The sequence below is a fragment of the Oncorhynchus masou genome, chromosome 16 (genome assembly GCF_036934945.1).
Source record: "Oncorhynchus masou masou isolate Uvic2021 chromosome 16, UVic_Omas_1.1, whole genome shotgun sequence".
Classification (NCBI taxonomy): Eukaryota; Metazoa; Chordata; class Actinopteri; order Salmoniformes; family Salmonidae; genus Oncorhynchus; species Oncorhynchus masou.
Window position 1 is genome coordinate 43,437,411 of NC_088227.1, and position 19,441 is coordinate 43,456,851.

At 47.2% G+C, this 19,441-nt stretch overlaps 1 protein-coding gene across 1 annotated transcript in view; it reads right to left on the bottom strand.

The window, feature by feature from the left end:
* The window catches only part of chrna2b (cholinergic receptor, nicotinic, alpha 2b (neuronal)), a 42,091-nt gene that overhangs the window by 16,243 nt on the left and 6,407 nt on the right, over positions 1-19,441 (bottom strand). Inside the window, exons 2-5 of the mRNA XM_064991740.1 lie at positions 12,872-13,023; positions 10,282-10,326; positions 9,436-9,545; positions 564-765 (exon numbers count right to left, since the gene is read on the bottom strand). Of these exons, the coding sequence (XP_064847812.1) occupies positions 564-765; positions 9,436-9,545; positions 10,282-10,326; positions 12,872-13,023 (509 nt within the window). The remainder of the gene's footprint in view (positions 1-563; positions 766-9,435; positions 9,546-10,281; positions 10,327-12,871; positions 13,024-19,441) is intronic.

Genomic DNA, 19,441 nt, shown 5'->3' on the forward strand with positions numbered 1-19,441 from the left:
TTACGCACCACTGTACTTTATATACCAGGGTTGGCTGGCCTTCTCTAGTCTCTCATAGGCTCAGTCACTTGTATACTTTTATTGACAAAGCCATTTTGGGTTTACTACCTTTTTATTTGGGCATTTTTATTGTTCAGAAATGTGGTGGGTCCTCTCTTCGTTCGCTGGACTTTATCCTGCTAACTGTTCCAAATGTCCCAACTGATTTTGGTAAAAGGGCTTTTATGTACTCTGGCCATCGTCTTGGAACGCCTTACAAAATACTTTTAAACTCCCGATTGGTGTTTTTAAACCACGGATGAAGGATTTTGAAGCAGATTCCCTGACCTGTCAATGTTTTTAATTTGCTGTTTTATATTCTTGTGAATTCAATGTTTTTTACTAGATTACTTGTAGTTTTTCATGTTGTCTGTCTGTAATTTTTGTAATGACTTGGTGCTGCCTATCTTGGCCAGGACGCTCTTGAAAATGAGATTTCAAATCTCAATGAGCCCTTCCTGGTTATATAAAGGTTTAAAAAATATATATGTATAATATAATAATAACAAAATAAAACTCCATACCTCGATTCGTTCCAGGTCAATCTTAGCCTTGTCGTAAGTCCAGGAACCAAACTTCATCTTGCAGTTCTGCTGGTCGAAGGGGAAGAAGGTAACGTCGATAGAGCAGGAGGACTTATAGATGGCCGGGGGGACCCAGCGCACCTTCCCATTGTGGAACAGGTGGGCCTTGGTCATGTGGGTTACGGCGAACTCACCGTCCGCACTGGAGGGGGGAGAGCAGAACACGACAGGTTACTGAAGTAATTATACACGGCTGTGCTGCAGTCGTACGTACGAGTCAATAGCCGAATACCCGTTTATCATTGGCATAGTTGCCAGGCATGCCCTCTGGTTGTTAGCTCGATTGGCATTGTCAGTTCGTGCAGGTTGCTGTGGGCATGCACAGCCATAGCCACGGGGAGTAGTGGTGCCGCAGCACGACCTGGTGGTGAGATGGTGAAACTGAATGTTTTTATTGATGTAAAATGATCATGGTATTGGGGTAAAGGAGAGAAGAAAAAACACATCTGTTTTGCAAGCGGTACGTTCACGATAGGCTCTTGTCTATTCAGTTGTGACCGTTTTGTTGTTGGACACACTCTGCTGTACGATAGACAGTTTCGTTTTGAGTTGAGTCGGGTCTCTCCATCTCTGTCCCTCTCCCATAGGCGACATGTGAGTTTCCAGGTTTGGTGAAGCTAAATAAACCTTTATAATAAAGTATTCCATGCATCTGTCGTTGCATTTACAGACTCATGTAAGATATCTACTATTCCTAATGGGATAGTCATAATGTAGGCGAATTATATAAAACTCAATCACTGTTGGCAACGAAAAAAGACAGCAGTGTTCAATACATGGTTGAGCACCTGGTGGTGTAAAGTAGGCCTTATGACATGGCTGAGCACCTGGTGGTGTAAAGTAGGCCTTATGACATGGCTGAGCACCTGATGGTGTAGAGTAGGCCTTATGACATGGCTGAGCACCTGGTGGTGTAGAGTAGGCCTTATGACATGGCTGAGCACCTGGTGGTGTAGAGTAGGCCTTATGACATGGCTGAGCACCTGGTGGTGTAGAGTAGGCCTTATGACATGGCTGAGCACCTGGTGGTGTTGAGTAGGCCTTATGACATGGCTGAGCGGGGATGTCGGCCAACCAGGGATGTCGGCCAAATGAGCAACATTTACGTCTCCTTAAAAACAGCCTATAAAAAAAAGACCAAACACTATTCCTTGTGTTTCAATGTGTAGCATATGCACAACTTAATAGATAATTGTTTTTATTGTTTTTTTTTCCATTCTGAAAACAATAATGTTCCACTTCACGGTTCAGCTGTCAAGAGATTTGAGCATTAAATGTATCAGGCCATTGCATGCATAGACCTATAGACTAAAGAGGCCACTGGATGATATTAATATGAAATGTATCTAAAAAGGAAGAGAAGCTAAGGCGTAGCTTCAGAGAGAGATAGAGAAAGATTCATATAAAGGACGAGAAGCTAAGGCCTAGCCCCAGAGAGAGATAGAGAAAGATTCATATAAAGGATGAGAAGCTAAGGCCTAGCTCCAGAGAGAGATAGAGAAAGATTCATATAAAGGATGAGAAGCTAAGGCCTAGCTCCAGAGAGAGATAGAGAAAGATTCATATAAAGAAAGAGAAGCTAAGGCCTAGCTCCAGAGAGAGATAGAGAAAGATTCATATAAAGGATGAGAAGCTAAGGCCTAGCTCCAGAGAGAGATAGAGAAAGATTCATATAAAGAAAGAGAAGCTAAGGCCTAGCTCCAGAGAGAGATAGAGAAAGATTCATATAAAGGATGAGAAGCTAAGGCCTAGCTCCAGAGAGAGATAGAGAAAGATTCATATAAAGGATGAGAAGCTAAGGCCTTGCTCCAGAGAGAGATAGAGAAAGATTCATATAAAGGATGAGAAGCTAAGGCCTAGCTCCAGAGAGAGATAGAGAAAGATTCATATAAAGGATGAGAAGCTAAGGCCTAGCCCCAGAGAGAGATAGAGAAAGATTCATATAAAGGATGAGAAGCTAAGGCCTAGCTCCAGAGAGATAGAGAAAGATTCATATAAAGGATGAGAAGCTAAGGCCTAGCTCCAGAGAGAGATAGAGAAAGATTCATATAAAGGATGAGAAGCTAAGGCCTAGCTCCAGAGAGAGATAGAGAAAGATTCATATAAAGGATGAGAAGCTAAGGCCTAGCCCCAGAGAATGATTCATATATGTGGTTAATATCCAAGAGAGGAACTTCATCATCAAGTCTTTGACCCAAACTGTCTTAATCAGTTGTGGTAAACTGTTGGTTGTTGGGTTGAGCACACAGAGATGGACACAGAGACAGGATGGTTCTAGTCAGAAAACACGACTTTACAAGGCGACAAAAAATAAACAAAATAAGTTAGGGTTGGCTCGGGCCTGCTCATATTCAGCTCTGTGTGTAACAGCTCTTCTGAGCAGGAGTAGGAAATATTGGACCAATGCGCAGCTTGGTAAGTTTCCATAATATATTTATTAAACTGAACACAAAAGAACAAGAGAAATAAATGAAAACCAAAACAGTTCTGTATGGTACAACACAGACACAAAACAACTACCCACAAATCATAGTGGAAAAACAGGCTGCCTAAGTATGGTTCTCAATCAGAGACAACGATTGCCAGCTGCCTCTGATTGGGAACCATACCAGGCCAAACACATAGAAATAGAAAACCTAGAAAACACAACATAGAATGCCCACCCCAACTCACGCCCTATCCAAACTAAAACAGGCACATAAAAAAAGGAACTAAGGTCAGGACATGACACTGTGCCTTCGGGAGCTCGTTCCCCTCTGTAGAATTATTCCTCGGGACTGAGTGGAAGCTCGGGACTGAGGGGAAGCTCGGGACTGAGGGAAAGCTTGGGACTGAGGGGAAGCTCAGCACTGAGAGGAAGCTCAGGCAGGTAGTTGGATCCGACAGATCCTGGCTGGCTGGTGATTCTGGCAGATCCTGGCTGACTGGCGGATCTGGAAGAGTCTGGTTGACTGGCGGATTTGGAAGAGTCTGGTTGACTGGCAGATCTGGAAGAGTCTTGCTGACTGGCAGATCTGGAAGAGTCTGGCTGACTGGCAGATCTGGAAGAGTCTGGCTGACTGGCAGATCTGGAAGAGTCTGGCTGACTGGCAGATCTGGAAGAGTCTGGCTGACTGGCAGATCTGGAAGAGTCTGGCTGACTGGCGGATCCTGGCAGACTGACGGATCTGGCTGCTCCATGCTGACTGGCGGCCCTGGCTGCTCCATGCAGACTGGCAGCTCTGGCGGCTACTTGCAGATTGGCAGCTCCTTGCAGACTGGCAGCTCCTTGCAGACTGGCAGCTCCATGCAGACTGACCTCTCTAGCTGCTCTATGCAGACTGACATCTCTGGCTGCTCCATGCAGGCTGGCAGCTCTGGCTGCGCTAAACAGGCAGGAGACTCCGGCAGCGCTGTAGAGGCGGAAGGCTCTGGCAGCGCTAAACAAGGCGGTAGACTCCGGCAGCGCTGTAGAGGAGAAAGGCTCTGGCAGCGCTAAACAGGCGAGGCGCAATGTAGGCCTGATGCGTGGTGCTGGCACTGGTGGTACTGGGCCGAGAACACGCACAGGAAGCCTGGTGCGGGGAGCTGCCACCGGAGGACTGGTGTGTGGAGGTGGCACTGGATAGACCGGACCGTGCAGGCTCACTGGAGCTCTTGAGCACCGAGCCTGCCCAACCTTACCTGGCTCGATGCCCACTCTAGCCCGGCCAATACGAGGAGCTGGTATGTACCGCACCGGGCTATGCACCCACACTGGAGACACCGTGCGCTCCACAGCATAACACGGTGCCTGCCCGGTCTCTTTAGCCCCCCGGTAAGCAGAGGAAGTTTGCGCAGGTCTCCTACCTGGTGTAGCCATACTCCCTGTGAGCCTCCCCCCAAGACATTTTTGGTGCTGACTCTTGAGCTTCCTTACCAACCGTGTTCCCTCGTATTGCCGGCTCCTCTCTCCGGCTGCCTCTGCTCTCCTAAGTGCCTCCACTTGTTCCCATGGGAGGCGATCTCTTCCAGCCAGTATTTCCTCCCAAGTGTAACAACCCTTGCCATCCAAAACGTCTTCCCATGTCCATTCCTCCTTTCGCTGCTCCTGCTGCCGCTGCCTGTCACCACGCCGCTTGGTCCTGTTGTGTTGGGTGATTCTGTAACGGCTTTCGTCTGGTGAAGGAGAAGCGGACCAAAATGCAGCGTGGTATTTTTGAGACATGTTTAATGATGATTGAAAACGAACAATACAAAAACAACAAACGGAACGTGAAAACCTATACAGCCTATCTGGTGACAATAAACACAGAGACAGGACCAGCACCCACGAAATACTCAAAGATTATGGCTGCCTAAATATGGTTCCCAATCAGAGACAACGATAATCACCTGACTCTGATTGAGAACTGCCTCAGGCAGCCATAGACTATGCTAGAAACCCCCAAGACAAATCACACCACAAAAACCCATGTCACACCCTCGCCTGACCAAATAAATGCAGACAAACACAATATACTTCGACCAGGGCGTGACAAAATCATTTACCTTTGAAGAACTTCGGATGCTTTCACTTAGGAGACTCCCAGTTAGATAGCAAATGTTCCTTTTTTTCCCAAAATATTATTTTTGTAGGCGAAAAAGCTCCCGTTTCTTCATCATGCTTGGCTGAGAAATCGACCGGAAAATGCTACTACTACAACGCCAAACTTTTTTCAAAATTAGCTACATAATATCGACAGAAACACAGCAAACGTTGTTTGGGATCCATCCTCAAGGTGTTTTTAACAAATATATTCGATAATATATCCGCCGAGGCAATTAGTTTCTCATAAGAAGCAATTGGAAAATGGCTACCTCAGTATTTTACGCAATATTTTCTTGCTATATATGCTATGTATGCTATATATGGTCCCTTATGGCCATTCTTCAATGGAAATGCCTAAAAACGTCACAATGCTGTAGACACCTTGGGGAATACGTGGAAAACGTAAGCTCATTCGTAGCTCATTCACAGCCATATAAGGAGTCATTGGCATGAGGCGGTTTTAAAAAATGCGGAACTTCCTGGTTGGATTGTTATCTGAGTTTCGCCTGTAACATCAGTTCTGTGGCACTCACAGACAATATCTTTGCAGTTTTGGAAACGTCAGAGTGTTTTCTTTCCAAAGCTGTCAATTATATGCATAGTCGAGCATCTTTTCGTGACAAAATATCTTGTTTAAAACGGGAACGTTTTTCATCCAAAAATGTTAATAGCGCCACCTAGTCGCAAGAAGTGAAATTAAGGCGTGAATGATGAGTGCAAAGATATACCAGAGATAAGGGACTGTTGATATTGCCGCGGCTTTTGTGGAGCGATAGGTAATGATGTTTCGTGGGTGACTGTTGTTAGTGTGTAGAGGGTCCCTGGTTCCCACCCGGGTATGGGCGAGGGGACGGTCTAAAGTTATACTGTTACATTGATGCGGTTGACCCGGATCACTGGTTGCTGCGGAAAAGGAGGAGGTCAAAAGGGGGGTGAGTGTAACGGATGTGAAATGGCTAGCTTAGTTAGCAGTGGTGCTCACCAAATAGCATTTCAATCGGTGACGTCACTTGCTCTGAGCCCTTGAAGTAGGGGTTCCCCTTGCTCTGCCAGGGCCGCGGCTTTTGTGGAGCGATGCGTAACGATGCTTCGTGGGTGACTGTCGTTGATGTGTGCAGTGGGTCCCTGGTTTGCGCCCGGGTATGGGCGAGGGGACGGTCTAAATGGGCGAGGGGACGGTCTAAAGTTATACTGTGACATTGGTTGACAACCCAAAAACTGGTTCACCAGTATGAAGAAAGAAGAAGAAGAAGAAAATCGCAAACTGCTTTTTGAACCGTCAAGAACTGTTGTCCACAAAAGATGATCAACTGTTTGCATTCGCCAATGTGTTGTCTGTCCAGTATCCAGACGACCTGTCCCCAGAGCTTCCTGTACAGTCCATAACGTGTTGAACTGCTGAATTCGAAGCACAACTCCCTTCTTCCCAGGTTCCCTGATGTTGCTACAACAACCAAGCTGTTTTTAATAACCATCCCGGTAACTGTAGCTTCTGAGGAGATATCAAAAAAACTAAAACTCATAATGAACTACCTAAGAACGAAGCATTATTCTCTCGGTCTGACATGCTCTTTTAAAAAAGCATCTGAGTAAACTCTTCTCATTGCACTGGTACCATCGTAGCCTTGACCAAGGCATTTGTTCACCGATATCCCTTTATTTTCAATCAGTTCCAATCATTTATTTTTGAAGGCCTGAGGCACTTTGATCAGTCACGTTCCTGAAGCCCAAGAAACCAACACTTTGCTATGTGATTTAGCTCCCTCCAAAACACTGTATATAATCTGTGTTAAGGCCACATTTTACATTTAAATATGACAGGAACCTCATCAACACTTCACAAATTGTTTATTTACACACAAAAACACACTCCGGAGACATGTTATAAGCCATTTTTTTTGGTAAAGACTTACGATCCTCCAGGAACCATCTCTTACACAACAGCAGTCTAATTGATCTCCTCCTCAAGCGCTACAAATCCCCTGATCACGGCTTTAATGCATGCCACTAATAGCTGTAGCTAGAGACATAATGTGAATAAGTCTATCATTACATCTTCCTCCATTCACACACACACACGCACACGCACACACACCTTTTTAATTTCAATAACTGATCACGATCTCACAGGAGAGCTTGAGAAAGTGGAACAGTCATTAAATAGTCTTGAGTTTTAATCTGACACGTTTGGCCTTGAAACTATAATTAATTTAGATGAGGAGGAAACTATACGGAGGGCTAGTATATTACTGGGCAGTATAGCAGTATATTACTGGGGGAGGGCTAGGATCAGGATAACACAGCAGTATATTACAGGAGGGGGCGCTAAGATCAGGATAGCACGGCAGTATATTACTGGGGGAGGGCTAGGATCAGGTTAACAAGGCAGTATATTACTGGGGGAGGGCTAGGATCAGGTTAACATGGCAGTATATTACTGGGGAGGGATAGGATCAGGTAAACATGGCAGTATATTACTGGGGAGGGCTAGGATCAGGTTAACATGGCAGTATATTACTGGGGAGGGATAGGATCAGGTTAACAAGGCAGTATATTACTGGGGAGGGCTAGGATCAGGATAACACAGCAGTATATTACTGGGGGAGGGCTAGGATCAGGTTAACATGGCAGTATATTACTGGGAGGGCTAGGATCAGGTTAACATGGCAGTATATTACTGGGGAGGGCTAGGATCAGGTTAACAAGGCAGTATATTACTGGGGGAGGGCTAGGATCAGGATAACACAGCAGTATATTACTTGGGAGGGCTAGGATCAGGTTAACAAGGCAGTATATTACTGGGGGAGAGCTAGGATCAGGTTAACAAGGCAGTATATTACTGGGGGAGGGCTAGGATCAGGTTAACAAGGCAGTATATTACTAGGGAGGGATAGGATCAGGTTAACAAGGCAGTGTATTACTGGGGAGGGCTAGGATCAGGTTAACAAGGCAGTATATTATTGGGGGAGGGCTAGGATCAGGTTAACAAGGCAGTATATTACTGGGGGAGGGCTAGGATCAGGTTAACAAGGCAGTATATTACTGGGGAGGGCTAGGATCAGGTTAACATGGCAGTATATTACTGGGGGAGGGCTAGGATCAGGATAACAAGGCAGTATATTACTGGGGGAGAGCTAGGATCAGGTTAACAAGGCAGTATATTACTGGGGGAGGGCTAGGATCAGGTTAACATGGCAGTATATTACTGGAAGGGCTAGGATCAGGTTAACATGGCAGTATATTACTGGGGAGGGATAGGATCAGGTTAACATGGCAGTATATTACTGGGGAGGGCTAGGATCAGGTTAACAAGGCAGTATATTACTTGGGAGGGCTAGGATCAGGTTAACATGGCAGTATATTACTGGGGAGGGCTAGGATCAGGTTAACATGGCAGTATATTACTGGGGAGGGCTAGGATCAGGTTAACATGGCAGTATATTACTGGGGAGGGCTAGGATCAGGTTAACAAGGCAGTATATTACTGGGGGAGGGCTAGGATCAGGATAACACAGCAGTATATTACAGGAGGGGGCGCTAAGATCAGGATAGCACGGCAGTATATTACTGGGGGAGGGCTAGGATCAGGTAAACATGGCAGTATATTACTGGGGAGGGCTAGGATCAGGTTAACATGGCAGTATATTACTGGGGGAGGGCTAGGATCAGGTTAACATGGTAGTATATTACTAGGGAGGGATAGGATCAGGTTAACACGGCAGTATATTACTGGGGGAGGGATAGGATCAGGTTAACATGGCAGTATATTACTGGGGGAGGGATAGGATCAGGTTAACATGGCAGTATATTACTGGGGAGGGCTAGGATCAGGTTAACACGGCAGTATATTACTGGGGAGGGATAGGATCAGGTTAACAAGGCAGTATATTACTGGGGAGGGCTAGGATCAGGTTAACATGGCAGTATATTACTGAGGGAGGGAGAGTAGACCTACAGCTGCTTTTTAATCATTCAAACCCCAACAACAACAGGTACAGAGATTCATGCCTCACTGTTGGACATAAAGATGTAATCTATTGTAATAATTAGTGCTGTCATGCTCCAGAACATGTAGAAAAGGACCACAGTCATCAGCTCATTATTGTGGGAATTATCTTCCCCGGGAAACACTTGTCGATGTGAACCTTATGATTCATGAACCCAGTAGACGGTGCCGCGTAACCATTTAAATAGGCCTAGATGTGGAGTCTCCTGAACTCAACGTCGCTGTTACGTTAAAACAACCGTTTCGCTGTCACTCACTTGTTATAGAGGACGATGTCTGGGACCCAGATGAGTTCAGACGGGACTCTGATGGACGTGACGTTGTCGTAGTCAGACGGCGTCCAGCGTAGCTTGTAGTCATTCCACTCCTAAGAGGAGAACACACACGCGCACACGCACGCACGCACGCGCACACACACGCACGCACGCACACACACGCACGCGCGTGCACACACACACACACACGCACACACACACACGCGCACACACACACACGCGCACACACACGCGCACACACACATACACACACACACACGCGCACACACACACACGCGCACACACACACACACGCGCACACACACACGCGCACGCACACACGCACGTACGCACGCACACACACGCGCGCACACACACACGCACGCACACACACAGAGACGAGAGGACATTCAGCACCACAGGTCTTATCAGACAGAGTTAATTAAAGGCCTATTAATCCATAACAAACTAATAACCGTAATTAATTCACATTGAAAAACCTCAGTCTCACACACATGCTATATATACTGACTGTACTGAATCACATGCTATATATACTGACTGTACTGAAACACATGCTATATATACTGAATGTACTGAAACACATGCTATATATACTGAATGTACTGAAACACACGCTATATACACTGAATGTACTGAAACACACATGCTATATATTCTTAATGTACTGAATCACATGCTATATATACTGACTGTACTGAATCACATGCTATATATACTGAATGTACTGAATCACATGCTATATACACTGAATGTACTGAAACACACGCTATATACACTGAATGTACTGAAACACACATGCTATATATTCTTAATGTACTGAATCACCTGTTTCAGCCAGACGTTGGTGGTCATCATCTGATTCTTCTCGTCCTGCAGAAAGGAAAATACAGAAATAGGTGAATGAAAAATAGAGAGACATCAAGATAAAAATTGATGAGAAAAAATTGATGAGATGAAGAAAGACAGAGAGAGAGAGAAGCAGAGAGAGAGAGAGAAGCAGAAAGAGAGAGAGGGTGGGAGAGAGGGGAGAAAGAGAGAGAGAGAGGGTGGGAGAGAGGGGAGAAAGAGAGAGAGAGAAGCAGAAAGAGAGAGAGAGGGTGGGAGAGAGGGGAGAAAGAGAGAGAGAGAAGCAGAAAGAGAGAGAGAGGGGGGAGATAGGGGAGAAAGAGAGAGAGAGAGAGAGAGAGAAGGAGTGGGAAAGCCCCAAATATTATTTATGCATATCGGGTCCTGGTGCGAAAGCCCCAAGTCCATTTCAGAACAAGTCCAACATTTTAGACATGTGAAGATCTCTAGGTCATAGGTTAACTAAATCTGGTTTAAACAAGGTTTGTTTTTGCAGGTCTATTTTCAAAATACTAAATATATTTCTTAAAATGTAAGATAGCTGCAGTATTCACAGAGCAACCATGATGCAATAGGAAAGGTTGTTAAACCTTACACCTTATAAATGCACAAATAGAGACAGCACGAGGACAATAATTAGAGACAGAGGAAGAGCGACAGAGAACTAGACAGAGAGAAAGAGAGATGGAGAAAACGAGAGAGAGAAAGACAGATAGAATAGGATATGGAGAGAACTAGACAGAGAGAGAGAGAGAAAACGAGATATGAAGGGAACTAAAGAGGGGAAGAAAGAGAGAGAGATCACGAAAGATGGAGAGAACTAGAGACAGAGAGAAAGAGAAAGAGAAAACAAGAGATGGAGAGAACTAGACACAGAGAGAGAGAACGAGAGATGAGAGAACTAGAGACAGAACGAGAGACGGAGAGATCTAGAGAACGAGACATGGAGAGAACTAGATAGACAGAGGAAGAGAGAGAGAGAGAATTAGAGATGTAGAGAACAAGCGACAGAGGAAGAGAGATGGAGAGAACGAGAGATAGAGAGACAGAATGAGAGATGGAGAGAACTAGAGAGAGAGAACAAGAGATGTAGAGAACTAGAGATAGAGAGACAGAATGAGAGATGGAGAGAACAGAGAGAGGAAGAGAGAGAGAGTAAGAGTTCTAGAGAACGAGAGATGGATGGGAACTAGAGAGAGAGATAGAGAACGAGATGAGAGAACGAGAGATGGAGAGAACTAGGGACAGAGGAAGAGAGAGAGAATGACAGATGGAGAGAACTAGAGACAGAGACAGAACGGGCGATGGAGAGAACTAGGGACAGAGGAAGAGAGATGGAGAGAACTAGAGACAGAGGAAAGAGAGACAGAGAGAATGAGACATGGAGAGAACTAGAAACAGAACGAGAGAGGGAGAGATCTAGAGAACGAGACATGGAGAGAACTAGACAGGGGAAGAGAGAGAGAATGAGAGATGGAGAGAACAAGAGACAGAGTATGAGACATGGAGAGAACCAGAGACAGAGAGATAGAGAACTAGAGACAGAAGAAACTAGACAGAGAGAATGAAAGATGGAGAGAACTAGAGACAGAGAGATAGAGAACTAGAGACAGAGAGAATGAGACATGGAGAGAACTAGAGACAGAGAGATAGAGAACTAGAGAGAGGAAACTAGACAGAGAGAATGAGAGATGGAGAGAACTAGAGACAGAACGAGAGACAGAGAGATCTAGAGAACGAGACATGGAGAAAACTAGACAGAGGAAGAGAGAGAGAACGAGCGATGGAGAGAACGAGAGATAGAGAGAACTAGAGACAGAGGAAGAGAGAACGAGAGAACTGGAGAGAGGAAGAGAGACTGAGAGAACTAGACAGAGGGAGAGAGACAGAGGAAGAGAGAACGAGAGAACTAAAGACAGAAAGAGAGACAAGAGAGAACTAGACAGAGGAAGAGAGATGGAGAGAACTAGAGAGGAAGAGAGACAGAGAGATGGAGAGTGTGAGAGAAGGTTTATGTAACAATGTACAGTATATTCAAAACCCCTGCCACTCTCAATTTAAATTGCGGCCCTGTGTGCAATACTTCTCTGTAGCTATTGACTGAAGGATTGTTAGATGACGTTGTTTTCCACACCTTTACTCTGCTTCAAAGCCCCTGTGAGGCGACTGATGGAGATTGAGGGATTTTTTTCAGTTTGCTGTGAGAGTTCATTTAGTAACACTTGTTTTGCAATTTCATAAACAGGTCTTGCCAATTACACCTAACTAACTGCTTATTCCCAACGATAAGCTCATTGGGGAACAATGCGTGAATATTCAATGAATATAATTTACATAAATTCATATTTTCTGCAACAAGCTGTCAGTCAACACTGCTGCGATCCTGTGAGGTTCATTTGGACTGGTAGAGCATGACGCTTGGGTTCAGTTCCCACTGGGCCCACCCATACCAAAATGTATATAAGTCCTTATTCACTTTGGCTGAAAATGACTGGGCCTATATTATCATTATAATACTATTATTAAATTATTAGCATTCTATTATTATTATAATTATAATATAACTCACCACATCGATAAGTTGTGCTATGGAGAGTCCGAATTTGACAATGACCACGTCTGAGATGTTGGGTACGGGTCTGGACCACTTGTTGTACCCGATGAAGAGCTTCTTGAAGAGCTCGTCCTCCGCATGTGAACGGGCTTTCTCAAGACAGAAAACTACAGGGGCCACAAGAGACAAGGCGCTCAGAGTTTTATAACAAACCTGTTGTTGTATCAAAGACATCAAATCAAATTGTATTTGTCACATGCGCCACCTACAACAGGTGTAGTAGACCTTACAGTGAAATGCTGAATACAACAGGTGGAATAGACCTCACAGTGAAATGCTGAATACAACAGGTGTAGTAGACCTCACAGTGAAATGCTGAATACAACAGGTGTAGTAGACCTCACAGTGAAATGCTGAATACAACAGGTGTAGTAGACCTTACAGTGAAATGCTGAATACAACAGGTGTAGTAGACCTCACAGTGAAATGATGAATACAACAGGTGTAGTGATCTCACAGTGAAATGCTGAATACAACAGGTGTAGTAGACCTTACAGTGAAATGATGAATACAACAGGTGTAGTAGACCTCAGAGTGAAATGCTGAATACAACCGGTGTAGTAGACCTTACAGTGAAATGCTGAATACAACAGGTGTAGTAGACCTCACAGTGAAATGCTGAATACAACAGGTGTAGTAGACCTTACAGTGAAATGCTGAATACAACAGGTGTAGTAGACCTCACAGTGAAATGATGAATACAACAGGTGTAGTGATCTCACAGTGAAATGCTGAATACAACAGGTGTAGTAGACCTTACAGTGAAATGATGAATACAACAGGTGTAGTGATCTCACAGTGAAATGCTGAATACAACAGGTGTAGTAGACCTCACAGTGAAATGCTGAATACAACAGGTGTAATAGACCTCACAGTGAAATGCTGAATATAACAGGTGTACTGGACCTCACAGTGAAATGCTGAATACTACAGGTGTAGTAGACCTCACAGTGAAATGCTGAATACAACAGGTGTAGTAGACCTCACAGTGAAATGCTGAATACAACAGGTGTAGTAGACCTTACAGTGAAATGCTGAATACAACAGGTGTAGTTGACCTTACAGTGTACTGCCGAATACAACAGGTGTAGTAGACCTTACAGTGAAATGCTGAATACAACAGGTGTAGTAGACCTGACAGTGAAATGCTGAATACAACAGGTGTAGTAGACCTTACAGTGTACTGCAGAATACAACAGGTGTAGTTGACCTTACAGTGTACTGCCGAATACAACAGGTGTAATAGACCTTACAGTGAAATGCTGAATACAACAGGTGTAGTAGACCTCACAGTGAAATGGTGAATACAACAGGTGTAGTAGACCTTACAGTGAAATGCTGAATACAACAGGTGTAGTAGACCTTATAGTGTACTGCTGAATATACAACAGGTGTAGTAGACCTTACAGTGAAATGATGAATACAACAGGTGTAGTAGACCTTATATATAGTAGACAGTACAGAGTCAATGTGGAGGCTATATACAGGGGGTAACGGTACAGAGTCAATGTGGAGGCTATATACAGGGGGTAACGGTACAGAGTCAATATAGAGGCTATATACAGGGGGTACCGGTACAGAGTCAATGTGGAGGCTATATACAGGGGGTACCGGTACAGAGTCAATATGGAGGCTATATACAGGGGGTACCGGTACAGAGTCAATGTGGAGGCTATATACAGGGTGTTACGGTACAGAGTCAATGTGGAGGCTATATACAGGGTATTACGGTCCAGAGTCAATGTGGAGGCTAAATACAGGGTATTACGGTACAGAGTCAATGTGGAGGCTATATACAGGGTATTACGGTACAGTCAATGTGGAGGCTATATACAGGGTATTACGGTACAGAGTCAATATGGAGACTATATACAGGGGGTACTGGTACAGAGTCAATATGGAAACTATATACAGGGGGTGCCGGTACAGAGTCAATATGGAGGTTATATACAGGTGGTACTGGTACAGAGTCAATATGGAGGTTATATACAGGGGGTACTGGTACAGAGTCAATGTGGAGGTTATATACAGGTGGTACTGGTACAGAGTCAATATGGAGGTTATATACAGGGGGTACCGGTACAGAGTCAATGTGGAAGATTTATACAGGGGGTACCGGTACAGTCAATATGGAGGCTGTATACAGGGGGTACCGGTACGGAGTCAATGTGGAGGCTATATACAGGGGGTACCGGTACAGAGTCAATGTGGAGGCTATTTACAGGGGGTACCGGTACAGAGTCAATGTGGAAGATTTATACAGGGGGTACCGGTACAGAGTCAATATGGAGGCTGTATACAGGGGGTACCGGTACGGAGTCAATGTGGAGGCTATATACAGGGGGTACCAATACCTAGTCAATGTGGAGGCTATTTACAGGGGGTACCGGTACAGAGTCAATGTGGAAGATTTATACAGGGGGTACCAATACCTAGTCAATATGGAGACTATATACAGGGGGTACCGGTACAGAGTCAATGTGGAGGCTATATACAGGGTGTTACGGTACAGAGTCAATGTGGAGGCTATATACAGGGTGTACCGGTACAGAGTCAATGTGGAGACTATATACAGGGGTTACCGGTACAGAGTCAATATGGAGGTTATATACAGGGGGTACTGGTACAGAGTCAATATGGAGACTATATACAGGGGGTACTGGTACAGAGTCAATGCGGAGGCTATATACAGGGTGTTACGGTACAGAGTCAATGTGGAGGCTATATACAGGGTGTACCGGTACAGAGTCAATGTGGAGACTATATACAGGGGTTACCGGTAGAGAGTCAATGTGGAGGCTATATACAGGGTGTTACGGTACAGAGTCAATGTGGAGGCTATATACAGGGGGTACCGGTACAGAGTCAATGTGGAAGCTATATACAGGAGGTACCAGTACAGAGACAATGTGGAAGATTTATACAGGGGGTACCAGTTTTTTATTTTACCTTTATTTTACTAGGCAAGTGAGTTAAGAACAAATCTTATTTTCAATGACGGCCTAGGAACAGTGGGTTAACTGCCTGTTCAGGGGCAGAACGACAGATTTTGTACCTTGTCAGCTCGGGGATTTGAACTTGCAACCTTTCGGTTACTAGTCCAATGCTCCAACCACTAGGCTACACTGCCGCCCGTACAGAGTCAATGTGGAGGCTATATACAGGGGGTACCGGTACAGAGTCAATGTGGAGGTTATATACAGGGGGTACCGGTACAGAGTCAATGTGAAGGCTATATACAGGGGGTACCGGTACAGAGTCAATGTAGAGGCTATATACAGGGGGTACCGGTACAGAGTCAATGTGGAGGCTATATACAGGGGGTACCGGTACAGAGTCAATGTGGAGGCTATATACAGGGGTGACCGGTACAGAGTCAATGTGGAGGCTATATACAGGGTGTTACGGTACAGAGTCAATATGGAGGCTATATACAGGGGGTACCGGTACAGAGTCAATGTGGAGGCTATATACAGGGTGTTATGGTACAGAGTCAATATGGAGGCTATATACAGGGGGTACTGGTACAGAGTCAATGTGGAGGTTATATACAGGGGGTACCGGTACAGAGTTAATGTGTCAATGTGCGGGGGCACCGGTGTCGAGGTCATTTGGGTAGAGTTATTAAAGTGGCTGTGTTAACAGAGAGTAGCAGGAGGGCCTTTCTCTGACACTGCCTGGCATAGAGGTCCTGGGTAGCAGGAAGCTTGGCCCCGGTAATGTACTGGGCCGTACGCACTACCCTCTGTAGTGCCTTGCGTTCGGAGGCTGAGCAGTTGCCATACCAGGCAGTGATGCAACCCGTCAGGATGCTCTCGATGGTGCAGCTGTAAAACCTTTTGAGGATCTGAGGACCCATGCCAAATCTTTTCAGGATCAGCGTGGCAGATGTGTTGTTACCTACCCTTACCACTTGGGGGCGGCCCGTCAGGAAGTCTAGGATCCAGTTGCAGAGGGAGGTGTTTAGTCCCAGGGTCCTTAGCTAAGTGATTAGCTTTGAGGGCACAATGGTGTTGAACGCTGAGCTGTAGTCAATGAATAGCATTCTCACATAGGTGTTCCTTTTGTCCAGGTGGGAAAGGGCAGTGTGGAGTGCAATAGAGATTGCATCATCTGTGGATCTCTTGGTGCGGTATGCAAATTGGAGTGGGTCTAGGGTTTCTGGGATATTGGTGTTGATGTGAGCCATGACCAGCCTTTCAAAGCATTTCATGGCTACAGACGCGAGTGCAACATGTCGGTAGTCATTTAGGCAGGTTACATTTAGGCAGGTTACATTTAGGCAGGTTACATTTAGGCTACATTTAGGCAGGTTAAATTTAGGCAGGTTACATTTAGGCTACATTTAGGCAGGTTACATTTAGGCTACATTTAGGCAGGTTACATTTAGGCTACATTTAGGCAGGTTACATTTAGGCTACATTTAGGCAGGTTACATTTAGGCTACATTTAGGCAGGTTACATTTAGGCAGGTTACATTTAGGCTACATTTAGGCAGGTTACATTTAGGCAGGTTACATAGGTATAATTATGCATTTATACATATCATTTGATTCAAAGTTTTGTCTGAGGGGCTTGTCTTGTATAATGTATAGAGTAGGAGTGGGCCGCGGGATGGTTCAGTCTGGGCAGGGGGGGTGGTTCAGTCTGGGCGTCTGGGGGGGGGATGGTTCAGTCTGGGCAGGGGGACAGTTCAGTCTGGGCAGGGGGACGGTTCAGTCTGGGCGGGGGGGATGGTTCAGTCTGGGCAGGGGGGTGGTTCAGTCTGGGCGGGGGGGACGGTTCAGTCTGGGCAGGGGGGTGGTTCAGTCTGGGCGGGGGGACGGTTCAGTCTGGGCGGGGGGGGATGGTTCAGTCTGGGCAGGGGGACGGTTCAGTCTGGGCAGGGGGACGGTTCAGTCTGGGCAGGGGGGTGGTTCAGTCTGGGCAGGGGAGGTGGTTCAGTCTGGGCAGGGGGACGGTTCAGTCTGGGCAGGGGGACGGTTCAGTCTGGGCAGGGGGGCGGTTCAGTCTGGGCAGGGGGTGGTTCAGTCTGGGCAGGGGGGACAGTTCAGTCTGGGCAGGGGGGACAGTTCAGTCTGGGCAGGGGGACGGTTCAGTCTGGGCAGGGGGGGTGGTTCAGTCTGGACAGGGGGTGGTTCAGTCTGGGCAGGGGGACGGTTCAGTCTGGGCAGGGGGCGGTTCAGTCTGGGCAGGGGGGCGGTTCAGTCTGGGCAGGGGGGCGGTTCAGTCTGGGCAGGGGGACGGTTCAGTCTGGGCAGGGGGCGGTTCAGTCTGGGCAGGGGGACGGTTCAGTCTGGGCAGGGGGACGGTTCAGTCTGGGCAGGGGGGACGGTTCAGTCTGGGCAGGGGGGACGGTTCAGTCTGGGCAGGGGGTGGTTCAGTCTGGGCAGGGGGTGGTTCAGTCTGGGCAGGGGGGACGGTTCAGTCTGGGGGGGGACGGTTCAGACTGGGCAGGGGGGTGGTTCAGTCTGGGCAGGGGGATGGTTCAGTCTGGGCAGGGGGTGGTTCAGTCTGGGCAGGGGGTGGTTCAGTCTGGACAGGGGGGGGTGGTTCAGTCTGGGCAGGGGGGACGGTTCAGACTGGGCAGGGGGTGGTTCAGTCTGGGCAGGGGGATGGTTCAGTCTGGGCAGGGGGGGACGGTTCAGTCTGGGCAGGGGGACGGTTCAGACTGGGCAGGGGGTGGTTCAGTCTGGGCAGGGGGATGGTTCAGTCTGGGCAGGGGGACGGTTCAGTCTGGGCAGGGGGACGGTTCAGACTGGGCAGGGGGGTGGTTCAGTCTGGGCAGGGGGACGGTTCAGACTGGGCAGGGGGTGGTTCAGTCTGGGCAGGGGGTGGTTCAGTCTGGGCAGGGGGGATGGTTCAGTCTGGGCAGGGGGTGGTTCAGTCTGGGCAGGGGGGACAGTTCAGTCTGGGCAGGGGGGTGGTTCAGTCTGGGCAGGGGGGATGGTTCAGTCTGGGCAGGGGGGACAGTTCAGTCTGGGCAGGGGGACGGTTCAGTCTGGGCAGGGGGACGGTTCAGTCTGGGCAGGGGGACGGTTCAGTCTGGGCAGGGGGACGGTTCTGTCTGGGCAGGGGGTGGTTCAGTCTGGGCAGGGGGTGGTTCAGTCTGGGCAGGGGGTGGTTCAGTCTGGGCAGGGGGACGGTTCAGTCTGGGCAGGGGGATGGTTCAGTCTGGGCAGGGGGATGGTTCAGTCTGGGCAGGGGGGTGGTTCAGTCTGGACAGGGGGGACGGTTCAGTCTGGGCAGGGGGTGGTTCAGTCTGGGCAGGGGGGTTGTTCAGTCTGGGCAGGGGAGGTGGTTCAGTCTGGGCAGGGGGACGGTTCAGTCTGGGCAGGGGGACGGTTCAGTCTGGGCAGGGGGACGGTTCAGTCTGGGCAGGGGGGTGGTTCAGTCTGGGCAGGGGGACGGTTCAGTCTGGACAGGGGGATGGTTCAGTCTGGACAGGGGGTGGTTCAGTCTGGACAGGGGGACAGTTCAGTCTGGGCAGGGGGATGGTTCAGTCTGGACAGGGGGTGGTTCAGT